Below are 23,445 nucleotides of genomic sequence, written 5' to 3'. Positions count from 1 at the left end.
TATGTTGAGTTGTAATTATAATTTTTAATATGTTGAGTTGTTTGTTTTGGAGACCGATTATAACAAAAAATAAAAAATGCAATTATTAGCATGTTTGTGCAACTACATATTTAAAAATAATAATATAATTATCGAATAAAAATTGTGTAACGGTATATGTAGAAATCTAATCATAAATACTTTAAAAAAACTATAAAAATCTACATATTATGATATAAATAATTATAAATATTTTTAAAATAGTGTATCCGTGTCATATGCAAGCGGAAAATTTCTGAAGCATAATGTTTAATGAAATATATAATTTGAACAAACTAAATATCAATTTTAGATATGTATAACTTTTCATATACCTACATGTGATAAATTTGGAAAGAGGATTCGGTACACTAATAAAAAAAAATTTATATAATATAAATATCAATTTTAATTTGTGAAATTATGAATGTTGTTTTGCAATATTCAATAATATTTATTCTCATTTAGATAAATTTTCTTCTTACTGTTCTCATCATACCACTCTACATTTATTTTCCAACTTTAATTTCATTCCTTATCCCATCTACTCTTAGTTCTTTATTATTTAGTTATTCTCCTTCATTCAAAAAAAAAACAATAAACATATATAATCAGGTACATTATATATAGTACTAATATAAAATTTATATATAATTTAATTTTTATCTTATTATTTGATTTCTTTTTCTTCTGTTAACAATAACAAATTATTGATATCTAAAGTTTTACAACAATTCAACAAAAGAATAGTTTTTGTTAAATAGCCATAAATTTAAAGTCTCTTTGCTTTTGCCAAACATTTTAACTTAATAAAGAAACTATCTAAATCAAAACAAACCTAAGCTAAAATCTATATTGAACATAGGAAAGGTCAATTACATCTATAATATTGATATGCAACTAAATCACTAATTGCTTCTTGAATTTGAACAAGCCTTTTAGCATAAACAATATTCAAGAATGAAATCTTCTTTTAAGAATTCTGATCCTTATTACTTCACACACAAAATTCCATAAAGATATAACATATTATCACGTACATTTTCTTATTACATAAATCCACATTATTTTACTCATCACTTTACTTCTAAAATGAAAAAACTTATAATAACTAGAGTTATCATAAAAAGTTCTATGATTGATTATGACACTAAAGCAAAATTAATTTTTTATGTCACACAATTTAAATTTATCTCAGAAAAATATTAATAAAATGTATGGTTTTGTAAATAATCAAAACCTTTTTATATACGACAATTAGGGATTTAACGTAAAACTTGACATTTACATTACACTACATACAGTTTGACGTAATTGTTGAGTTTTACAACACACCCTATAAGTTCTGATGTAAAATTATTTAAATTAAGGTTGTCAACTTTTTCTTTTCTTGCAATATGATTCTCATAACGATATGTTTCAATATATTTAAATTAACATTAGTATTGTTTTTATTTTATATTTCAGTCTACGTCAAAATTAATTAAATCTGAAAATAAACGCAAAAATTTATGTTGAACATCAACATCTCATATGTAAGTTTATGTCAAGTATTTTGTCTTATATAAACTGTCACTTGCATCCCTATCAGATTGTTACATCAAGTAAAAATGTAAAAAAACTCATAAATATCCAACATAAAAGATTGTTTTGTGATAGTGTGGTGACAAATTTCTCACACAACACCATTCTATGGTATTAAATACTAAATTACACAATGTACTTTTAAATAACCCAATAACTATACGAGTTAGGTATGTAACAAAAAAAAAATCACACAATAATGGCAAAAGTTTATGGTGAGAGAAGACCATGCAAGGGTAATTATTATGATGAATGAAGCTTGCAGGAGGTTACAAGTAGAAGACTGTTAGATAATTAATGGAGGCAACACACACAACAATTTATTGTCTGTTTAATGATAATCATGACAACATTGAAATGAACAATGAGACTGTTTGGTGATGGTTTTATCTTAGGAAGATAAGTAGCAAGAGTCGTAAGTAGTTTGACGATTGGATCTATTGTGCTAGCTATTTAAGTAGAACGAACAATGAAACAATACTTTTATTATCGAGAACGGGGGGATTTTTACCAAAATTTTCTCTGAATGAACCAAAATAAAAGTCCATATATTTAGTATTGATGTGACTAATTCAATAAAAATAAATACATAATCTAGTATATTTATAATTATAAAAAAATTATATATATATATATATATATATATAAATGTCTATCATTTGTTTATATTTTAAATTTATGGTAATTGAATCATAATTAAATTTTTTAGTTAACTTTTTTCTATGTTAGTAATCATATTATTTGCAAAATATTCATTTTCAATTTTATTAAGGTGCATTTAATTCAAAAAAAGTCACAAGCTTTCATTTCATTGTTATGTGATGAGCAATCATGTTATCATGTTTTCATCTGCACTTGTAGTTTCTCTATCAATTTTAAAAAATAAATTTATTTTTTGTTTTTCATCAATATACCCATTTTAAAAAAAGTTTAAGAATAAAAAATAATTTATCTTAATCTAATCAAAAGAGTAGTTGAGAGACATAATTATTAAAAAAATACTATGATAATCAAGTTACAATTAAAAATCGACTATGACAAATCACATAATGCATTGTTTCTTCTTTTATATTAATAAAAAATGAATATACAAAAATGTCATGAGATAAAAACTAGTGTTAAATGTTAAATAAATATTTCACTAGAAACAAAAGAAAGTTATCTTTTTTATTTATTTAAGAATGGAAGAGAATATATAAAAAAACGAGGACAAAAATGATGAGTTTCTGTCTAACTTTTTTTTAGTAACAAAAGAAAATAAATCAGTATGAGAGATTAATACAATATATATGAGAAACTCAAAAAACTATGGAAGAAAAAGTAAAAAATATCTTAATAATTTTATTTTTTTATATATTTGATTTTATGTTTTATTATTTTTTATTATACTTTATAAAATAAATAAAAAAATACTTAATTTAATTTTTATTAATTTTTAATATAATATTACTTAATACAATTTAAAAAAATTAAAAAATGTATATAATTTAAAAAATTTAAAAATATAAATAATGTAAAAAAATTAAAAAATTTGGAGGAGGGGGGATCGTGGCCCGATTTCTCCTTCTAACCTCGGTCGCTGATCACTGAGGTAATCATTCTAGCTATATTTATATAGCATTGAGTAAATTTTCTTTTGGAAGTTATGGAATATGGAGATCAATATTGTTTTGGTATGTAAATTAGTTATTAACAAATTCTTTAACATATATACTTGAAGAACTTAATTTATAATATTTGTAAAAAGGTTAGAGTATACATATACTCTAATATTTGTATAATGTTTGCCGATAAGAAAGATCTATTATGTTTTGAATGTCTTTTTACATCAATAGTCTGGTAAAAGATATAAAAAAAACTTTCAATATCGGTTAATGACTTAACTAATATCCAAAATCATATCATTTATTAGACAAAACATATAGAAAGCTTGTAAAACATTATAAATTTAACGCCTTATATCTTTCTACATTAATTATTAGATTATCATTATTTAAATAACTCATTGTTCAAGGAACATTTTTGTAGTAGTATGTCTTAAATTCAATATTGTAATTTTTAGTAAGTCTAACTTTTTTTTTCTAAAGAGAAATAAGCTTAGAAAATATAATTTGAATTATGCAATATTTTTTATTTATTGATTTGTGAATTTGGTTATAAGCTTAGAAAATATTTATTTTAATTTTATTGATTGGTTTATTCTTACTTCAAATAAAACTCTTCTTAAATATATCTGTCTTTATGCATTTTGTTTATTGATCATATTAAAATAAAGTTAATCTTTAAATTAATTTATAAATTTAAGCTAAGAGAATGATTATTCAATTTTGATTCCTTTTTTATTTGTTGATGTATTATTTTTATGAATTTTTATGATTATTTACAGTTTTTTCTTACAATTTTGTGTGTAAGTAATGGATATTTTCTACATCCAATACAAACACTAAGTATAGATGTAGAGTTTAAGCCAATTTAGCAAGACATTTTTATTTAAATTACGAAGTAAAGTAATATTTTACTATTTTTTTCCATATAGGAGACTTAATGAAAGAAAGTTAGAAACTATAATGAGAGGAAAATTTTCTTTTAGTTTCTTCCTCTATTAAACTTCATTTTTTTATGGACCAATTACATTTCGTTGTCTTTTTCCGAAAAATTGTTTATTCTCTTCTCCAATTAAGAAAATTAAAATATAGAGAAAGAAAAATAGAGGAGAAATTAAACACATGTAGAGATCAAGAATGCTTATACCTTCTTTCGTTCAAATCTTCTCCATATAACTCGTTGCTCCTGCCCATTCCAGTTTGCAATGTGTTACACAAGTCAATTATATTATCTTATTTTTATCAATTGCTTCCCAAAAAACTCATATTAGACATGAGTTTTGACTTTTTTTCTGCGACTTACTCCATTATACATGTCTTTGATGAGTCTATATTCTTTATTGTATTTTTTTTTTATTATCCTCTCCTGAATATTAAAAATACATTGTGCTGATATTTTAAATATTTTTTAATATATTTTAAGACGTCAAAATTAGTGATAATCAGTATATTATGAAGACACAATAAAAAATAACACAACAAAATCTAGTAGAAAATTTAAATTCGTCTTTGATATTGTCCAAAGATGTCCTTTATTAAAGATTTTTTTTTGTTCTACCATAATTTTATCATTAACAACTACCAAAATGACAACAAACCCCTCCATACAGGTAAATAAAAGCAACAAAGATACGAAAAACATTACTTTGAAACTTAATTTTTATTTCTCCTTGAAATGTAAAGGATATTTTATTATTTTTGTTAAAGGAATAATATTTGGCATTGGAGTTGAATACTTTTATTTGTTCACAAAAAAATTGTGTGCCATGCTGATTTTAATCTTTACTTGTGTGCCATGCTGATTTAATCTTTACTAATCATCACTTGCTAATTCTTTGTTTTTCTTTTTTAGAAAGTCTAACACTAAAGTCTTAATTTATGGCTTCATGTTCAAATCTCGCCTATAGGCTAACTATTGGGTAAATAACTTTTCTTTTAAAAATTTAACATTTTTAACTCAAACATCAAAACAAATTGTACCAAAATATATAAACATAAATTTAGAAGGTTCTGAGTAAATATTATCCAATAAGCAGTTGGTAATATGAAATATTACCAACTAAGCAGTTGGTGCTACCAAAAAAAATATAAACATAGTAATAAGAGTGTGGCGCCAAATAACTCATTACATTTGGACTTTCAGACATGTAATTGGTTAAAGGTGAAGAATAACTTTATCTTTGTAAGCCTGAACCAACTAAACTATATTTTTAATTTAGAGAATATGTAACTCAACTATAAGCGAAACAGAGATAAGGGGAGGAACATATCTCAGTCGATATAAATTATCCAAAAGTGTGTGCAACAGTTAGTGTCCGGTGTTAGTGTTGGTTAATTTTTAGATTTGGGTCAGTTTTTTCCAGAAATTACAAAATAGAATTAGTTGACCAAAAAATTATAAAATTGGATGAAGTTCATCGGACTCTGACCGCCATGTAGACAAAAGTCACCAAGAATGTATTCAAAAGTAAAGTCGTAATGTATCATAATGACTTTTATAAATTGATAAAAAAAAGTCGTCAAGACTCATAATGGCTTCATCCTAATGTTGCTATAACTCATAATGATTTCTTTGGAACTAGGAAAGAGAAATCATCATCACACTTAGCGACTTTGCTTCTATCATGATTCTTGAAAAAACTTTTTTGAAACATAATGACTTCCTCTTTAAAGTCAGCAAAAATCACCTCGACTTTACCCTAATTTATAAATATCTAGTCAAACAACCCCATTTTATAATTTTCTATTCAAAAATGACCCAGAATCGAAAAAAAAAACGTTAGTGTTATTTAGAAGAGTTCCTGTTAGGATTTGTGTGTGTGAGAGGTTTAAGGTTTATATGTTATGATTAGGGTTAGGGTAATGGGTTTATGAATTAGGATTTATGGTTTAGGGTTATGATTAGGATTCTGGTTTGATGATTTCTTACAAAAATTGTTCTAGTGTTAGGATAGTTGGACAAGGCCTCTAGTCTTTGAGCGAATGGATGAGCTTGCTAAGCAAGAATGACAGAGTTGTTTAATCATTTTCAATTTGAGCATTTTTATGTGTTTTGATATAATCTATAACTATATATAAAGAGGATTCCCTCTTTTATGTCCACAATAAATAATTCCAATTTTACACTTACAATATAATTATTTGTTAAATTTTTAAAAATTAACAATGTTTTCTATAAAATTATGTATCTTCTTTCTTTTTTTTATTCAATAACCGTCATTTTCTCATCTTTTCTCGATTTATCTCACTTTATTTTTAATAAATATAAATTTATTTTGTATTTTAACTTAACAACATTACAATATCACCACCTACTAATATAATATCATGCATATTTAAAAATGCGTATACAAAGGGGCGATAACGCCTATGTTACGCTAGTTATAATAATGACAAGGAGTAAATGATGAAATGATCTATGTATTTGGTCTAAGTGATGATGGTTCACACTAATCCTAGGAGTATTAGGATTGAGTTTTCTTAGTGTATGCTAGAGGTGACAAAACGGGCTAACCCGACCCGCTATTAGCCCGTAAAAAAACGAGTCGGGTCAGGTTGGCCTGCGACTTAAAAGCGGATTGAATATTGTAATTCATCCCACTATAGGATGAACTCATGGGTTGGCCCACCAGTTTTTTATTTATTTATTTTTTTGCACTCTTACGTAGACCAGAGTGTTACACATGTCAAATACTTATACGAATCAAAGAAAACAAACAATTTGTATAAAGGAATATAATGAAACTCAAATTAATAAAATGGAACATAATTAACGAGTTGAATTGTGTAACCTGTCTCACAATAAAATGAGCCGATGGGTTAACCCGCAATTTTTATTTTTACGCAGACCAAAGTGTTACACAAGACAAATATTTATCGGAGAAAAAAAAAACTTGTATAAAAAAAGATAATATAACAAAATAGAATCCAATTAAATAAAATGGATCAGCGAAATAAAAAATAAAATAAAAAACACCAAAATCCAGTACAATCCAAATCAAACAAAACAAAACAAAGTTAGGACAACTCAAATTAAAAGAAGTTTAACTTTTTTATATCGATTTCAAAACAAATAGTTAGAATTGATATTTCCATCGAGTAGCTTTGTCAGAGTGACATAAAGTTTGGATGTTCATTCGCATCCAATTCCTGATATGAAGGGCAAAAAAATTCATTTTCGATTTTTGAGAAATGCGGAAAACCAAAACAGATTTGCTTAGCAAAAAATTGAGCAAACAAAACTCGTTGATTAAAATCCTTTTTATTCTTTTCGCATCTCTATTTTTATCTTTAAACTCTCCCTACTTTTTTTCTATATTTTAAAACTGTTAACTATTCTGCACTCCCTGTAATCCTTTTTATTTGTTTTTAAGATTGTTTTGTGGAGAAATACAATAAAAATTATTTTCATAAAACTTTTTTTGAAATTTTCTTTCTCTTGTCTTTTCACCCATCAAATTACTTAGAGATTAAAAAGCACATAAGAGTGTAATTAATAAAAAAAAAAGTAATCAGTATGATATTAAGTTTTGCAAAGTACACATACTGAAGGGAATATTTTTCTAAAAATCTTACAATTAAAAGGAAACAAAAAGAGTAACTTCCTTCTTTTATAGAAATCTGACTTTATTTAATTCAACAATAAGTATTTTGCTGCAAATTTTGATGGAATAATTTAATTCTTTCATATTAATAATAATAATAATAATAATAATAAAACACTCTCCTCTTTTCATTACTAGCCTTCAGCCCCTTCTCTCATATGAGTGTGGAATGATTAGGTATATCTTTTTAACATACTATTCTGAACAGAGTTAAAATTTATAAGATTTAATGATTATTTACTTTATTTAATTAATTATTTTCTACCAAATTTAATATTTTTAAAAAATATTTAAAGATAATTAACATAGTTAAAAAAATACTAGTCTTTCCATAATTTAGTTTCTTAAAGTTAATGTACATAAATTTAAAAACATTTAGTAGAAGTAAAATATTGTTTTATTTGGACAATTTTTACTTTAGTACTTTGATCTTTGATGTATGAAGCTTATATAGAGTTTATGTTTTTTTTATAATTGTTAGGTTTAAACATATATTTGGTCTCTATCTTCGTTGTGTTTGTTTAATTTGACCCTCATTTTAGTTTTATGTTCAATTAGGTCCTTATTTTTGTTAAATTTTGATCAATTTGATCATTTTTACTAACGGTGTTTAAATTATTAACGTTTTTAAATCGTGCATGTCATGTATCATCTCGTTTTTTGTTTGTTTTTTTAAGTTTATTTTTAATTTAAAAAAATTATTCATTTGTCAAGTCATAATTGTATCACATCTCAATGTTAGTCTACGTGTCAGTTTGTAGTTGTGTTATTTCTTTTTGTCCAATTTAGTTCCTATATTTATTATTTTTGTTCAATTCAGTATGTATATTTATTATTTTTTTTTCATTTTAATCTCAATTTTGGTTAAAATGAATAATTTTGTGTATTTCAAATCGGTACCGAATTTAATATCTTTTATAAATATTATACTAATATTTTTTTTCTGCACGTTTTTATTAATTATTTTTGAAATTCAATTATAAATTATTAAATTTAATTATTAATTGAATATAATTCTTAGATTTAATTGTTAAATAAAATAAAATAATTTAAAATATTATTAAAATATAATTATTAAATAGGAATCAAATATATTTAAACCTAATTTTTATAATAAATATATATTTCGATTTTTTATCTTCCCTTATTTTTCTTCGTTCTTAAATTTTTCACGTGCAGATCCAAAACACAGGTTTAATGAGCCTGTACCCGAATGTTGACGCAGTCCAGGTATATAAGTTTGAGAGGTACCTTAAGTTTGAAATTTGAAGTTTTACAATTCAAATTTTTTTCACACGCACTTTTTGAATCGGTTCCTCAACCACACAAACAAGTCAATATTAGACCTTACTACTCGATCATAATAAATCACAACTAAAAACTAATAAGTAAAAGATTTGAAATAAATGTATAAGAGATTTAGGATATCAACATAGCTTGAAGTAAATGTACAAATAAATGAACATTAACCAAAGAAATAAGACATGGATAAATTCAATATCAATATTAGTCTGTGTCATTCATAACAATAACAGTTGTGATAAAGCTTAATTTAAGCAGTGTACCCAAAATAAATAACGAAAGCATAGTGTAAAGCATCAAGTGAACTGCACAAAAAACATATTTACAACTTCAGTACAATCCTTTTTTGCCCCCTTTCAAGCCTTTAACAAGAGTCCTAAATGTACTAAGTTTAGAATTCAATGCCGCATCAAAATGATGTCAACTGGGAAAAGCGCCACATTGCAATTGCCAATCCATGCAATCTTCAAAATCAAAACTACTAGCACAACCCAACAAGGCGTTTTGTTGTTGTTCATAACGACATATGTAATTGAGTCCCATGAGAAGTTGGCACATAGCTTCCTCTGTTTTGTCCTTATCAGCGAAATACAATGTCTGGAATAGCAGCACATATGTCCTACTAACAATTTGGTGTTGCTCAAAATTCCTCTCACTTTGCCACCTGATCATATTATGAGCCAGTGGAGCAAGCCACTTCAGTATCCCATCTAGAGTTAACTTCCAGTCATGAGCAAGAGGAGCATCATATATGCCCAAGTTCTTCACATAGCTCTTTAGTTTGCCTTTCAGAGACAACCTTAAGCTCGATGGTAGCATCTGATATAGATCATTCCTAGCTTCCTCACCAACTAAATGTGGATACTTTAGGAACTTCTCTATCACGGTTATCACATTGGCATAGTGCATTGCTAGACCACACCCTCCAAGTGTAGAAGGAGGAGCATAAAGTGTCAATCTACTGTGGGGACCAAAGCTTGACAAACTTAGATCTCCAGTGATAGGGACGCTACTGTGAACATGATTCAGATCACCAGAATGGTACAACTGCTCCCTTTTCTTCACCTTATTCTCAACACCAATACTATGATAGCTTGAAATCTTATGTTGCTCCTCACTGTCAACAACATAATCATCATTGTCATCATCAAATTTCGAAATCGAGCTGCTTAAGCTTAAACAATCCATGAAAAGTTTCCCCGGACTTGTTCCACAAGGAAAACCAAAATCTTCAAGTTGAAGATATGGTAATTCACCTCTCCTGATATCTGTTTGAGGCTTCCAAGCAGTTACCCTTGTTCCCACAGTAGTTCTTGCAGTGGAACCCAAATGATAACCATGACCATTATTTCTCTTGCCATGATTGCTTTTCAACTTCTCAGAACTCAAAGGAGCACCAATCTGGCCAGACATTAGCTTGCATTCACTTCGCATGGGTGGTGGTGAATCTCCACTAAGCCCAAGACTAGTAGTACTCTTCCTCCACGTAGAATCACCAAAGATTATGCAGATTCTAGCATAAATGGTACAAACTGTTCTGGCCAACAACTCAACAACCTTATCAAAGCTCTGATTCCAAAGTGAAATCTCCTTTAGATGCCTCACATCTTGCCTCTGCCATGTGAGTTTCTGTTCAAACGCCCTTCTGTTCTCCTCGTGCTGGTTATGCTGAAACTTCTTTACTGCTTGCTCCAAATCATTCAACACCCCCATTTCACTGTACAAACTCCTGGTGGCACTAACATACCTATCCATTTTCCTCACCATTCCTTCCATACGCTTAACCAAGAACCCCAATTCCTTCACATCTATAACCCCGTTAACAATGTCCCCGTAAACATGTTCAAAACCTTGCACGGCAGGCTCAGAACACTTCCTTCCCAACCTAGAAACCACACTAGCAACACGGTTCAACTCCTCAAGCTTCTCTGCTCGAGCCAGCTCGAGAAGATAACCCTCTTCGGAGGAAACCAGGTTTTGAATACCCTGTGAGTTGGAAATCTCGTTCCTGAGCTTCATAATCTCAGGATGAGACAAGGATCTGTGAAGATGAATGGTTTTAGACATTACGTTTGCTACTTCAAAAGAAAGAATTCCAATTACTTCTTTACTGCTACTATCTTGCCTTTTGGGGTTGTGCTTTTTCCTGGCTGAGGGTTCAAGAAGAAGAGCTTGTTTAAGATTGGCACTTACCTGGTTACCCATCTTCACAATCCAAGCTTCAGCGACCATAGCTATGTACCACTTTCACCAAATGCCCTTCATTCAAATCGCGTGACAAGACCCACTGTGGGGAACAAAAATAAAAGAGCCTGGTAGCTTGTCAAAGCTGCAAACTTTGACGCTGAACAGCGGTTTAGGGAATGGAATTGTTGGTGGGGCGGAGAAAGAAAGCAAAGGGTGCAATGAGATTGTTTGTGCGTGGCCAAAGAAAAAAACTCGATGAGGGATGGAGGATAACTGGGAAAAAAAATGTTCAGGTGAAAAGAGAAGAGACAGAAAGTGGAGGGAAAGAAGGAATTGAAATAGAAAAGGGTAGAGAGGGACGAAAGAGGGAGGTGAATGATTGCTTTGGTTTTGCTTTCATCGCTATTTCAGAACTATCCATTCAATTTCAAAAAAGAAATCAAATTTTGAAAAGTGGCGTCAGAAGTCAGGGCTCACGATTTTGAATTGAATCATTCCAGCTTTTCTTTTTCTTTTAGTATATTATTTTGAATTGTTTGCATTACTAGTATCTATTACCAATCGTAGAAAAAGATTATGAATTTAAATACAAATTTTAAGACATTAGTAGTAAAATAAATTAATATGATATACAGGTATTAGGCTATAAAAATTAAAAAATATATTTTATCTAAAAAATATATATTCTTATTATTAATTGAATAAAATATTAATTAGACTTATTTAACATAAAATCTACAGATACAAAATTAAAATTTAATAAAATGACCTTCATAATAATAGAGATAATCTTAATTTAAAAGATAAAATACTACAAAATATTTTTATATGTTTAAAATATAACAAAATCAAACATTTTAGCGAATACTTTTTTTTTACTTCACTTCTTTTTAGTGATTGAAACATATTGAAAGATACAAAGGGAGACGTTGAGTATACAACGGGAATCCATGCAAATTCTAATTGTTAATATATATATATATTCAAATAATGTCCTAGAAATTATATATTAATATTTCATTGAGTTTGATGATACTTAGATATGTTTAGTTGATAAGCTCTTTGTTGAATTCAAAATGTTTATTAAATTAATTAATGAAATAGTTTATAAATGTAAAACTAAATGGTTACATATATCATTATGAAGTTTTATTTATTTTTGAATAAATAATTTTGATTAAAAATTTTAATGCTTTTACTGAGTTTTATTATAGAAAAAAGTTATATTTAAAAAAAAATTATTAGCTGGTTATAATTTTACATTTTTAAAACTTATTAAAGTTTTTAGAATTGTATTATCTTTTAAAAATTGTATATTATTTTTCATTTATAACTTAATTTTAGGATTGGACGAGCCATGCATTATCTTATGAAGTCAACAAAAAGTGTGTTATGAGTTAAGTATTTTAACCCTCTTAATTTGTCCTTCATAACCAGCAGTTTGCACAAAACAACGAGGAACCAATAATTCATCCATGAATATATAAAAAATATTGTTCGTATTGCTAGACAAATTCATTTCGATTTATATTCATTTTATAAAACTGCATAGGATAAAATAAATGTTTTGATGTTTTGTTTGAATTAGAGATAAGAATAATATGAAAGCAAGAGTGAGTTAATTCAGTTTAATCATTAACTAGACCTATAGTTTTAATTTGATTAATAATCTTGGTGAATTCAAGAATAAACTATAATCCTCACAAATACGTAAATAATTATTTGAATAAATTCTTTTATTTATATTTATAAGAGAAAAAAAAATAAAAAAAAATTAAATATTCAATAGTAATTATTAATTTATGTAATATATTTTTTTATAGAAGTTACATTTAGCTGTTTCTAAAAATGTAAGACGTCGATTTCAACGTAATAAAAACATTTGGTGCCTTTTAGCTTTTTATTTTACCTCTTATTTTTCTTTTATAATTTAGAAGTTTGTTATTGTGGTAGTGGTACGTTAAAATTCAAGCATTGTTTGTTGCGTAAATCGTACGTCGTATCATACAGCTGTTGTCTGCCAAATTATGGGTCCAGGCTATTAAGCCCGATATTTTGGGCTGTGCTCTGTCATTTCTGGGCCGAGTCCATACAAATATCTACAAATCAGGACAACAATAACATGGGTTTCTCCTTGCACCTCCAAACAATATTTCTGGACCTCCAAAAGATTTCAATTTTTCAACAAAAAAATTCTGTGATAAATAAAAATAAATCACCTTTTTTTCTTCTCTCTTTTATATTCTTTATGGTAGTGTTCTTACTGAACACCTCCAATTACTGTATTCTCCTAGTTATTAGTTTGGGGTATTGAGTGATAACAGTACAGTAAATAAATAAGAAAAAAAGAAAGAAAAGATTAATTTATTTTTATTGGTCAGAAGAGTACAGTAAATAAATAAGAGAAAAGAGAAAAGAATAAAGAGTTATTAATTTTTATTGACCAGAAGAATATTATGGAAAAATTGAAATCTTTTGAAGATACAGAAAAATTGTGTGGAAGTGCAAGGAGAAACCGATAACTAGGTAAGCAAATTATATGAATAACTCTAAAATTTGGAAATTATTATATATTGATGGATGAATTATTAGTCCCTAAACATTTTGTTAAGATGTTTGCCAAGAAAAACCTTATATTATATATAATATCTTAATTATTGTAAAGCCTCTTTTTCAATGACCAATTATTAGTCTAAATGTGACACGAAAGCTCCTTCTTTTTCCTTCCAATAACTGATGAACATGCAGATATGGATGGATCTCTTGTGTGAACAAAAAGTACATCCAAAACCAAATTATTGTTTTAAAAGCCTCTTTTTCTACTTAGGATTTCTAGTTTACACTAACACTTTTCTTCAACTACAACATTTTTTTTCTTCTTCTCAAAAACACATGGAAGCCACACCACAAAGAATTTCACCCTCCCAGAATAACTACTTGCTTTATCAACTAAAATTATATCACCTTTAACACAAAACCTTAAAATAATATATATATAATACTGAACTTTCTTATTATAAATTCACATTTATTTGAATTTTTAATAATATCGTTAATAACTTTTATTCTAATTGAATTTATCTAATTGTTTCTGTCATTTAATTTATGATACTACAAAATATAAGTCAATCAGGATAAACTCATTTCATCTCTAAATTATGTAGCATCTCCAATAACAACTTATATTCTTATCTTTATTCGGAATTTAAGGAATTATATATTAACGTGTATTTGAAAACATATTTTTTCTTTTCAATAGAAAGTTTGCAACACATGTTTAAAACTAATAAAATGTCTTTATATCTATTATGAAAAAGAAATGTAAAACTCATGAGTTGTAACTTGTCTAAACACATCTACTAATATATTCCTTCCATATAAAAACAACTAAAATAAAATAAATACCTTCTAAAAATACGTGTAGTAATATAACGATTTAAATGTATATATAACAAAACATTTATTATATTATGTGTATGGTGTACCTTTGGACCGATCATCCTTAGATTGATTATTCTGTGATCAATCATCTTTGGGTCGCTGAACATCTTTCAACACCGATTGGCAAGAACAATCGGTTGGAAAATAAAAGTTAGATTAACACTTAACTAATGATAATCATGAATCAACCAACTAATGTTGATTAAGGTATGATTGGACTGTGATTAGGTTAACAAAAAGGTAAAAGCTCTTAACATCGATTATAAATAAAAGAATAAAGGCTAAGGTATGATTGCTGAGACACATGCATCACTTAATACTCTTGTGATTAGTCACCTACTAATTTAGGCATCAGAGTGTTTTGGGTTATGAGTCTTTCATCTTATATAGTATAGTGTTTAACTTTGTATTTTGTATCCAATGTGGGACTTTGACTCACAATTGGACTATTTCCAACAATCTCTCCTCACAGATAAGTACCTTTTTTTTCTTTTTCATATGGTATATTTTTCCTGTATGGTGATCCCTTTTTTTGTGTTATGGTTATGTTGTCAATCATTCGAACCATCGGCCTATGGTGATCGCTTTTGTTATGGTTTTGTGGTCAGTCACTTTGAACCATCGACTTTGATACCACTGACCACTGATGGGTTTATGTTTCATATGAGTTATAATCATTGAGAAATTGTTATTCTCTCTCTCTCTTTATCTCTCTCTCTCTCTATATATATATATATTTATATATATATATATATATATATATATATATATATATATATATATATATATATATATATATGTATATATATATATATATATGACATCAACCTTACACATATAAGGTATTTGACATCACTTTTATCTCAAAACCTTAAGACAATGAAGTTATGGGTCTTTCATCTTATATAATATTTAAATTTATTTTTTCTATCCATTCAGAATGCCTTATGCAAGTACCATCCAAGCGATTTAAGACCAACGAGAGACCTTAGAAATTAAACAGACAAGAGATAGGAGAAATGCAAGACAAATAATTCGAAAATTTTGCGGTACTGGACCGGCCATACCAAAACATCATGGTAGAGAGATCTCTCATTAACTAAAAATATAACTAAATTATAATATTCATTCTAATAGTCTGATTTTATAAAAATATTAAAAAATATATCTTCCTAAAAAAAGTAAGAATTCATTTAAAGGATTTAAATTTTAATATCTGAGGAATTAATTAGCATCATTATTTGATATATAAATTACGATTAATACTTTAACACCAAAATGAATTATTTATCCCTTCTATATTACTTACCTAATAATGTCAAGAATGGCTTAAGCAATAAATGGGAAAGAAATAGAAAAGAATCGTTGTTGGGTGCATGAGGAAGATGTATAGTAGAAAGGACAAAAGAGAAAAAAAGAAAGGCACGAAGATAGAATATTGCTTTGCGTATCAGCAACCAACATTTCTATATTTGCCGTATAACTTTATCTCATTGCAATGCCTTCCTTCTTTTCTTCTTTTCTTCTTTCACTTTCCCCACTCAAATCTGCGTATCTTTGCCTTTCACTCAACGCAAACCTCAACAATTTCATTAATAACTCGCTTCAATTTTCACAATAACTTACTGTACTATTACCTTTCTTCTCATGCCCATACAAGTTATTACTTCCCAACATCTCAATAAAATTAATTCGTAAAAAAGATAAATTAATTAAAATTTGATGCCTATAAATAGTCACAAAGCAATAAATCTAGTACAAATCACCTTCTGTTTTTGATACTTCGGAAAGCATGTGCCATCTTCTCTAACCTTAAGATTCCTTTCTGTTAAAAAATATTAAGATTCCTGAACTCATATTAGGATAATCTAATTATTAATTACGCAGATGTAGGGTTACTCATATTATAAAGTGGTCACAGAAGAAGCAATCTGGGTTAGAAGTACATTTTATAGTAGTTGTGTGGATTTTTGAAATCTTTTTTTCTCCCCCTTAACGAATCTTCCTAAATTTTTATCGAGCATTACGCAAAAGTTTGTTTATACTCATTTGATATTTTCCGTCTTATTTTTTCTTTTACAAGTACAAAAATTTACCTTTTTATTGTTATTTTATCCTTATAAATGTGTTTCAAAATATAATTATTTTTTTCTTATTAAAGTCTGTATTGATTCTTAGTTTCATCTTCACTCATGTTTACGAATGAATTCATTGAGAGTGTTAAGCGCTTAATGAATAATTTAGGATTTGGAAAAAGATTGTTTCGCACAAAAAACAACCATTAGACAATAGTGTCAAGTTTTGGGTATCAAAATATCATTTTTTTTTCGATTCACGTGATATTTTGGAAAGGTTTTGAAAAATATTTAAAAAAATAGAAGTCTCACCTTATTTGAAACAGTTTTGTTTCAAAGTTTATACGCACAATTTTGTAATATAATCTTTCAAAGTGATGAGTACCTTATCTTGGGTTTCATGGAACATTTGTATTGTAAATGGTAGGCCTTTTTTTAAAAAAAATGAGATTCATTAATTTATTACAAATTTTAATCTAAATAGATACTCACCCACACTATATCAATTGACACAGATTTATTTGCAGAAGTTTTTTTTTTTTTCATTAAAACTAAGAATAAATATTGTTTAATTAACATTATCTCACTTCACACATATTGCAGTGTATAAAAAAGTGCGTCAACTTTTACACACAGGAAGCATATTGCGTTCCCAGAATGAATCATCTTATTATACGTGTTCATCATTGTCATAAATTTTAATAAAATCATATTTTAGGAGAATATGTGTAAGTCACGTTTCAAAAAAAAAAATGTAAACAAAGTTGAACATATTTTCGAAATATTCTGTTAACTTAAATTTAAATATTGTTGATATGTAATTCTCAAACTTTCTTAGGCTTAGACATATTAAATAGACATGTTTTAAATTTGGTGAGTTGCGAAAACCAAACTCACCTAAACTTTGATTACTGAAAAACAGGGGAAAAAGGTGAATCTGTAAAATGAGGGCAAACAGTTGTGATTTTGGTGACAGAAGGAAGAATTATTTAGGAATAGCAATCTTGTGGACATGTGGGTTGGATAGTTGTTGAATCATAGATGTCGGAAACACCACATGTGCTGTTTGCATACAATCAACATCACATCAACACTGTCTATTGCCATTGTTACTGCCAAATCTCATTCTATTCATTCTCACGCATAAACCACCGTACCACAGTTAACAAGTCATAATTCTCCCTGCGTATTTGGTGATGCATCAACGTGGTGCGTGTTTGGTTATACATTAAAATAACGTAAAATTAATTATAATTGATATTTTAACGTAGATTTTTTTTTAAAATCAATTATAAAATAAAAAAAAATCACGTTAAATAAAAATTAACTAATTCTTATTTTTTTACGTTGTGAATCAGACAACCTTCAACTTCTTTACTTTTGGGATGCATATTCATCTACATTTTTTACTTCAAATTTCAGCAGTACTAGTTCCAAGATCAATCTGGAACACCGCGCTCAGGAAAGACAACCAGAATAAAAATCGTCAATTGTGGGGCATACAATCAAGGACGCATCCTTGACTCCTCCCACTAAACATTAAGATTCAATTTTCATTATTGATTTTTTCATATATATATAATTCAATTCAGTACCTATTTAACAACATTTCACAGCAAAATTAAACACTAAAAAATTGAGCGTGTCGGAAAGACCAGCACAGGAGTGATTTGATTCCATTGTGTTGGAAGTTGAAACCTTGAGCCGCTCGAACGCACACAAAAATCCATTCAAGAAATCAATATAGGATTCCACAGACTGGTGGTGGTGGTGGTGTATCATCCACAACAACACAACATCCGAGGCATCGGATAAGAAAAACATTAAAGATTAAAGATTACGTTAATTGTTTCCTTATTGTTGGAATAATTCGTACAAACGAATAACAGAAACAGATTGTGCAAAAACTGAACATTAAGAAGGGAAAAAGAGAGAGATGTGTTCCTATGGAGTAATTTTAATTAAAGTCCCAGCATATAAAGGCAAAATAAAAACAGGGAAAAGCTGAAAAAAAGAAAAAAAAAAAAAAAGGGAAGAAACACGCAGGGTGTGTGTTGATGAATTGGTGATATCCCGGCGTGCAAAAACGAGGCAAAGGCTTCCCCCAAAGAAAAAAGGAAGAATATTAAAATACAGCGTTAGATCATAATTCTCTCTAATTATGGACCATTAACAGCAACCTTCTGCTATCTCTTCCTTTTGTTTCTATCTACACGGGAACAAAGGGAGGGACCATCGGCGCCGGCTCGTAACAGAAGGGAGCCGCCGGGTGCTGCCACTTCTTGAAGGACACGCTCACCTTCTCCGGCTCGTGCTGCGGCGCCTCTTGCGGCGGCTTAACCTCGAGCGGCGGCGGCGAGGAGGCGAGGGGCGAGAGGAGGGGGATGGCGACGTTCCACTTGAGTGGCCGGTTGATTTGGAGGGAGGAGGGGGCCCGCCGCTGCAGGCGGCTGGGCTGGTGGCGGTTATTGTTTGTCTGGGGATTTGACATTGGAACACCAGAGAAGAAACGAGAACAGAAGAGAAGAGTGATTATGTTGAAGATGGAATGCAAATTGTGCTGTTTTTTTTTTTTTATATATGTAATAAAGAAATAAAGGAAGAGAGTGCAGACACACACGTTGGGAAGTGAAAGGGTCATGAAAGTGGGGTCCACCTATCTGTCATACAGCTCAGCTCGGTTCGGCTCCGCTGGCTGGCTAGCTGGCTGCTCTATTCAATGGCTCACTATCCCCTTTTACGGGTTTCATTTACTTAATATAGCATCCTTCTACTTTCAATATTTCATCTTTTTCTTCTTAAATCCTTCTGCCATTTCAAATTCAATATGATATAAATATTCAAATATTAGTATGAAAATAAATAGAATTGAAATGTTATATTAAATTAAAATAATGCAAGTAGTGGTGGACATGGTTGTGAGGAAGAGAGTTGTTTTGGCATTTGATTGGAAGATGTGGAAAGGAGGAAAAAGTAGATGAGAGTCAAAGGTTGAATGATAGACACCACACAGAATAATGAATTGAATGATATTATTATAATCTAAGACATGAGAGAGGTAGAGGGGAAGATAGACACATCAATACACAAAAATAATGCCTCTTTTGTTTCTTTTCTTTTGACGTTTTTCTATTATCAACACACAATAATCCCACTTATTAGGTCCCTCTCAAATCACATCATCACTACAAGCCAAAACCCTCACTCTTTCCTCTTAATCTCTCATTCTATCACTCTAATCCCTCCATCTTCCATTAATTAATCTCTCATTATCATTTCTAAATTTATTTTACTTTATCAAATAAATTTCTCTTCTTCTTTCTCCTTTTGGTAACAGGCTAGATATTGTAGAGAAAAGGTAGTGATGGGAATTTTCAGAACATATGATTTGATGTGCAGGAGGAATATATCTGGTTAACGCCTGCCATGGGGTAAGGACAAAAACTATATTTTAAAATACTTTCGCAATTCATAAAATACATTTACTGATATAATTATTTAGCTAATCCAGAGAGTAATAAATATAATTCTTTTTAATAGTTAAAGGAATGGTGGAATATGAATATGTGTATAAGATTATTTTAATCCGGATGCTGAATGAATCATATAAACTAGATTTTATGACCGAGAAAGTCTACAAGAAAATTTGTCGGAGGGTTTTGAAGACATTTGTAAGAAGTTGGAGACCTTAAAAACAAGAAATAAACTAATTGCAAATCCAATGGTCAGAAATCGTTTTCAATCCAACGGCTAAGGTGTAGGTAGCGTGGTCAATTATATACCTTCTACTCACAAAATCCACGTGTCACAGACTTATTGCACAGATAACCAACACAAATCAAGCACTAGTATAGTGTTACTGGATTCAGTTGAGGGTGTTGGTTCATGTTATAAAATTACATTTTCACTAAATGTTTTTTGGAAACATTATTCTCGAAGCATAATTTAAAAATATCATCCAAAAACAATATCAACCTTTTTTTCTTGAGCTTCAATTCTTATAAATTAATTATTTGAAAATTTATGTTTTCAAGAATAGATCTATTAAAATTTAAAAAAGAAACAACCCTACTAAAGAAGTTAGTTACTTTTCCAATTCCTATATAAAAAATATTATTTATATGTTTTTAGCCCTCATCCGTTTCAAATTATTCATCTTTCCAACTACCGTAAATTCTCTTCAATATTTCTGAAAATATTATATTATTTATTTTAAATGTTATATTTATTTTAAGTTTTCATAAAATATTTTCTTCATAAAAACAACAATTGAAGAATAAATAAATTTTAATAACAAAAGGTAATTAGAAATATCTAAAAGTAGAGTAGATGTAAACATTACGATTAACTATTCATTTTATTAAATATTTAAATTTAATCATTTGGACTGAAATATTTTAAATTTCAGTCAAATTAGCAACTAAGTTTGTTGAATAATGCTTTGTCACATCTACGATAGATGATGAAAATACATTTTATTTTCATGTGGCGCTTATGGAACAACAGATATCAAAATCATATTAATTCATCTAAGATATTTTTTTTAATCATTGGTATAGGAATTTAAGTTATCTCATCTTAAACCAGGTTTAGTTTGTTCAAATTAATTAAGAAAAGTAGGCAAGTAATAGGTGCATAGATGTTCACTCATTGTAAACCATCGTAGATTTCTAATTAAACTATCAAACAACGAGTTCAACTTTTACGTACAAATGTAAAAGTTTATTATATAGTTAATTGATAAAAAGTGATAGATGCTAAATTAAAAATTGTTTTACAGAAATAAACTCACTTATTACGTTTATCAATTTATAATTGAATAATAATATAAAGACATATTCTTTTATTTCTTTTATATTGCATCTAAGAGTAATTTTATTAAGACTATGTTTGCACTGTTAATTTACTTTATCCAGTCATCCAGTCAGTGTGAGACTTCTAACACATTTTCTCACATCAAAGTATATATATATATATATATATATATATATATATATATCATGTGTGAAATTAAATATTAATGGGTGGTCGTATAACAATTTCAAAGTGGAGGAAACAATAGACCCGATAAACTATAAATTAGAAAATTTGTTTTAGAAAAAATTTCTGACGTATTTTTCTCATTTGTTTTATGTTATATCTAAGAGTGAGAGTAATTTTATTCAATTTAATTATGAAAAGAAGTTTACATTTATTTTATAATATATATTTTTTTAAAATCTATGGATCACTCACATTTTTTTTTTCATTTAGGTAGTTGAGAATTTTTATTTTCTTCATTAGATTCCTTTTAATTTGTGTTTGGGTTATTTTTTGATATTAGACTTGTTAGTGATTAGCTTTTGAAAGAGTTTGTTCTATTTGATTACTCTAATTTTTCATATTTATTCAATATGATATTTAAACTCATTTAATTTTCCAACAAATACTAATTTATATTTATCGAGCACAATTTACTTAGGGTATTTTAATGATGTTAAGTGAGTTATTAAAGAAACAAAATTCTTCTATTTACCTATATTGTTTAAACGACTTTGATATTTGTAATTTTAATTTAAGCAAAATATATATATATATATATATATATATATATATATATATATATATATATATATATTACAAGTTATGCAAAAAATAGATCAAAACTTGATCAATATTAATTTCTTGTACATGTGCCTAGACCAAAACTTAAAATTAATTATAAGAAAAGAGAAAAGAAAAAGATATTTTTCTTAAAATAAAATTATGTTGTGTATGCAGAATTAGATTTTAAAGAAACTAACAATAATATCATTTATTAGTTTATATAAATTAATTTTAATTTATAAAAAAAAACTTTATTTAACAAATACTTTTTAAAAAACGCCCATGATATGGTAGGTTGTCCTTAAAAGAATTTTGGAAACTTGTAATATACCCTAATAAACTTTTAAATATAATAAATTTTTCTCCCATAATCTCTAAAGCTATTACCAGAGTAATTAGTACTACCTTAAATACTTAATTAAAAAAAATGTGATATTTGGATTTATGATAAAAAGATGTTTTCTAGAAGTTGGGCCCTCCACCACAACTCAGAAGTAGTGTTAGAGATGAAAGCCATCAGGTAAAGTGATAAAGAAATGCGCAATATTTGACTACTATAGAAAGCACAATAGTTGCTGATTGAATAGTTAGCCAAAACAACATGAATAATCAGAAGTGGTCACCCATGTTGTTGGATAGAAAAACAACGACAAAGAAAATAGAACAATGACAATGGAGTGAAATCAACCCTATTGGCAAAGCTGAGAATACTATTATGATAATCTTTGAATCTAAACCATCCTAGTCATTTTACAATGTTATATTATGAGGCGTCTTATAAATAAATCATTTTAAAATGTTATATTACGAGGCATCAGATAAATAAATTATTGAATAAAACAAATGTATATTTTAATTGGTGTCATTTTACAATGTTGTACTATTATGAGGCATCTCATAAATAAATTATTGGATAAAATGTTAATTGGTGGGATAAATTTGAATTTGCAAACTATAATTATAATACTACTCTTCATTAAGTTCTTTAAATGATAAAATTTCATAATTTAAACAACTTAATTTTATAAAATTAAACATTATATA

The 23,445-nt window shown here is 28.0% G+C and overlaps 2 protein-coding genes across 2 annotated transcripts; both read right to left on the bottom strand.

Annotated features, from left to right (window-relative positions):
* Positions 1 to 9,295: 9,295 nt before the first annotated feature.
* On the bottom strand, positions 9,296 to 11,745 carry LOC114190819 (uncharacterized). The gene has a single exon (XM_028079868.2). The coding sequence runs from the start codon at positions 11,342 to 11,344 to the stop codon at positions 9,533 to 9,535; it is 1,812 nt and encodes a 603-aa protein (XP_027935669.2). The 5' UTR covers positions 11,345 to 11,745; the 3' UTR covers positions 9,296 to 9,532.
* A 7,009-nt stretch (positions 11,746 to 18,754) lies between these two features.
* On the bottom strand, positions 18,755 to 19,379 carry LOC146884855 (uncharacterized protein At4g14450, chloroplastic-like). The gene has a single exon (XM_085675791.1). It carries the CDS (start codon positions 19,304 to 19,306, stop codon positions 19,025 to 19,027), a length of 282 nt encoding a protein of 93 aa, XP_085531917.1. The 5' UTR covers positions 19,307 to 19,379; the 3' UTR covers positions 18,755 to 19,024.
* Positions 19,380 to 23,445: the final 4,066 nt, after the last annotated feature.

The sequence above is a fragment of the Vigna unguiculata genome, chromosome 7 (assembly GCF_037176805.1).
Source record: "Vigna unguiculata cultivar grain cowpea cultivar isolate G323 ecotype 2 chromosome 7, ASM3717680v1, whole genome shotgun sequence".
NCBI lineage: Eukaryota > Viridiplantae > Streptophyta > Magnoliopsida > Fabales > Fabaceae > Vigna > Vigna unguiculata.
This window is presented reverse-complemented; position numbering and strand designations above follow the sequence as displayed.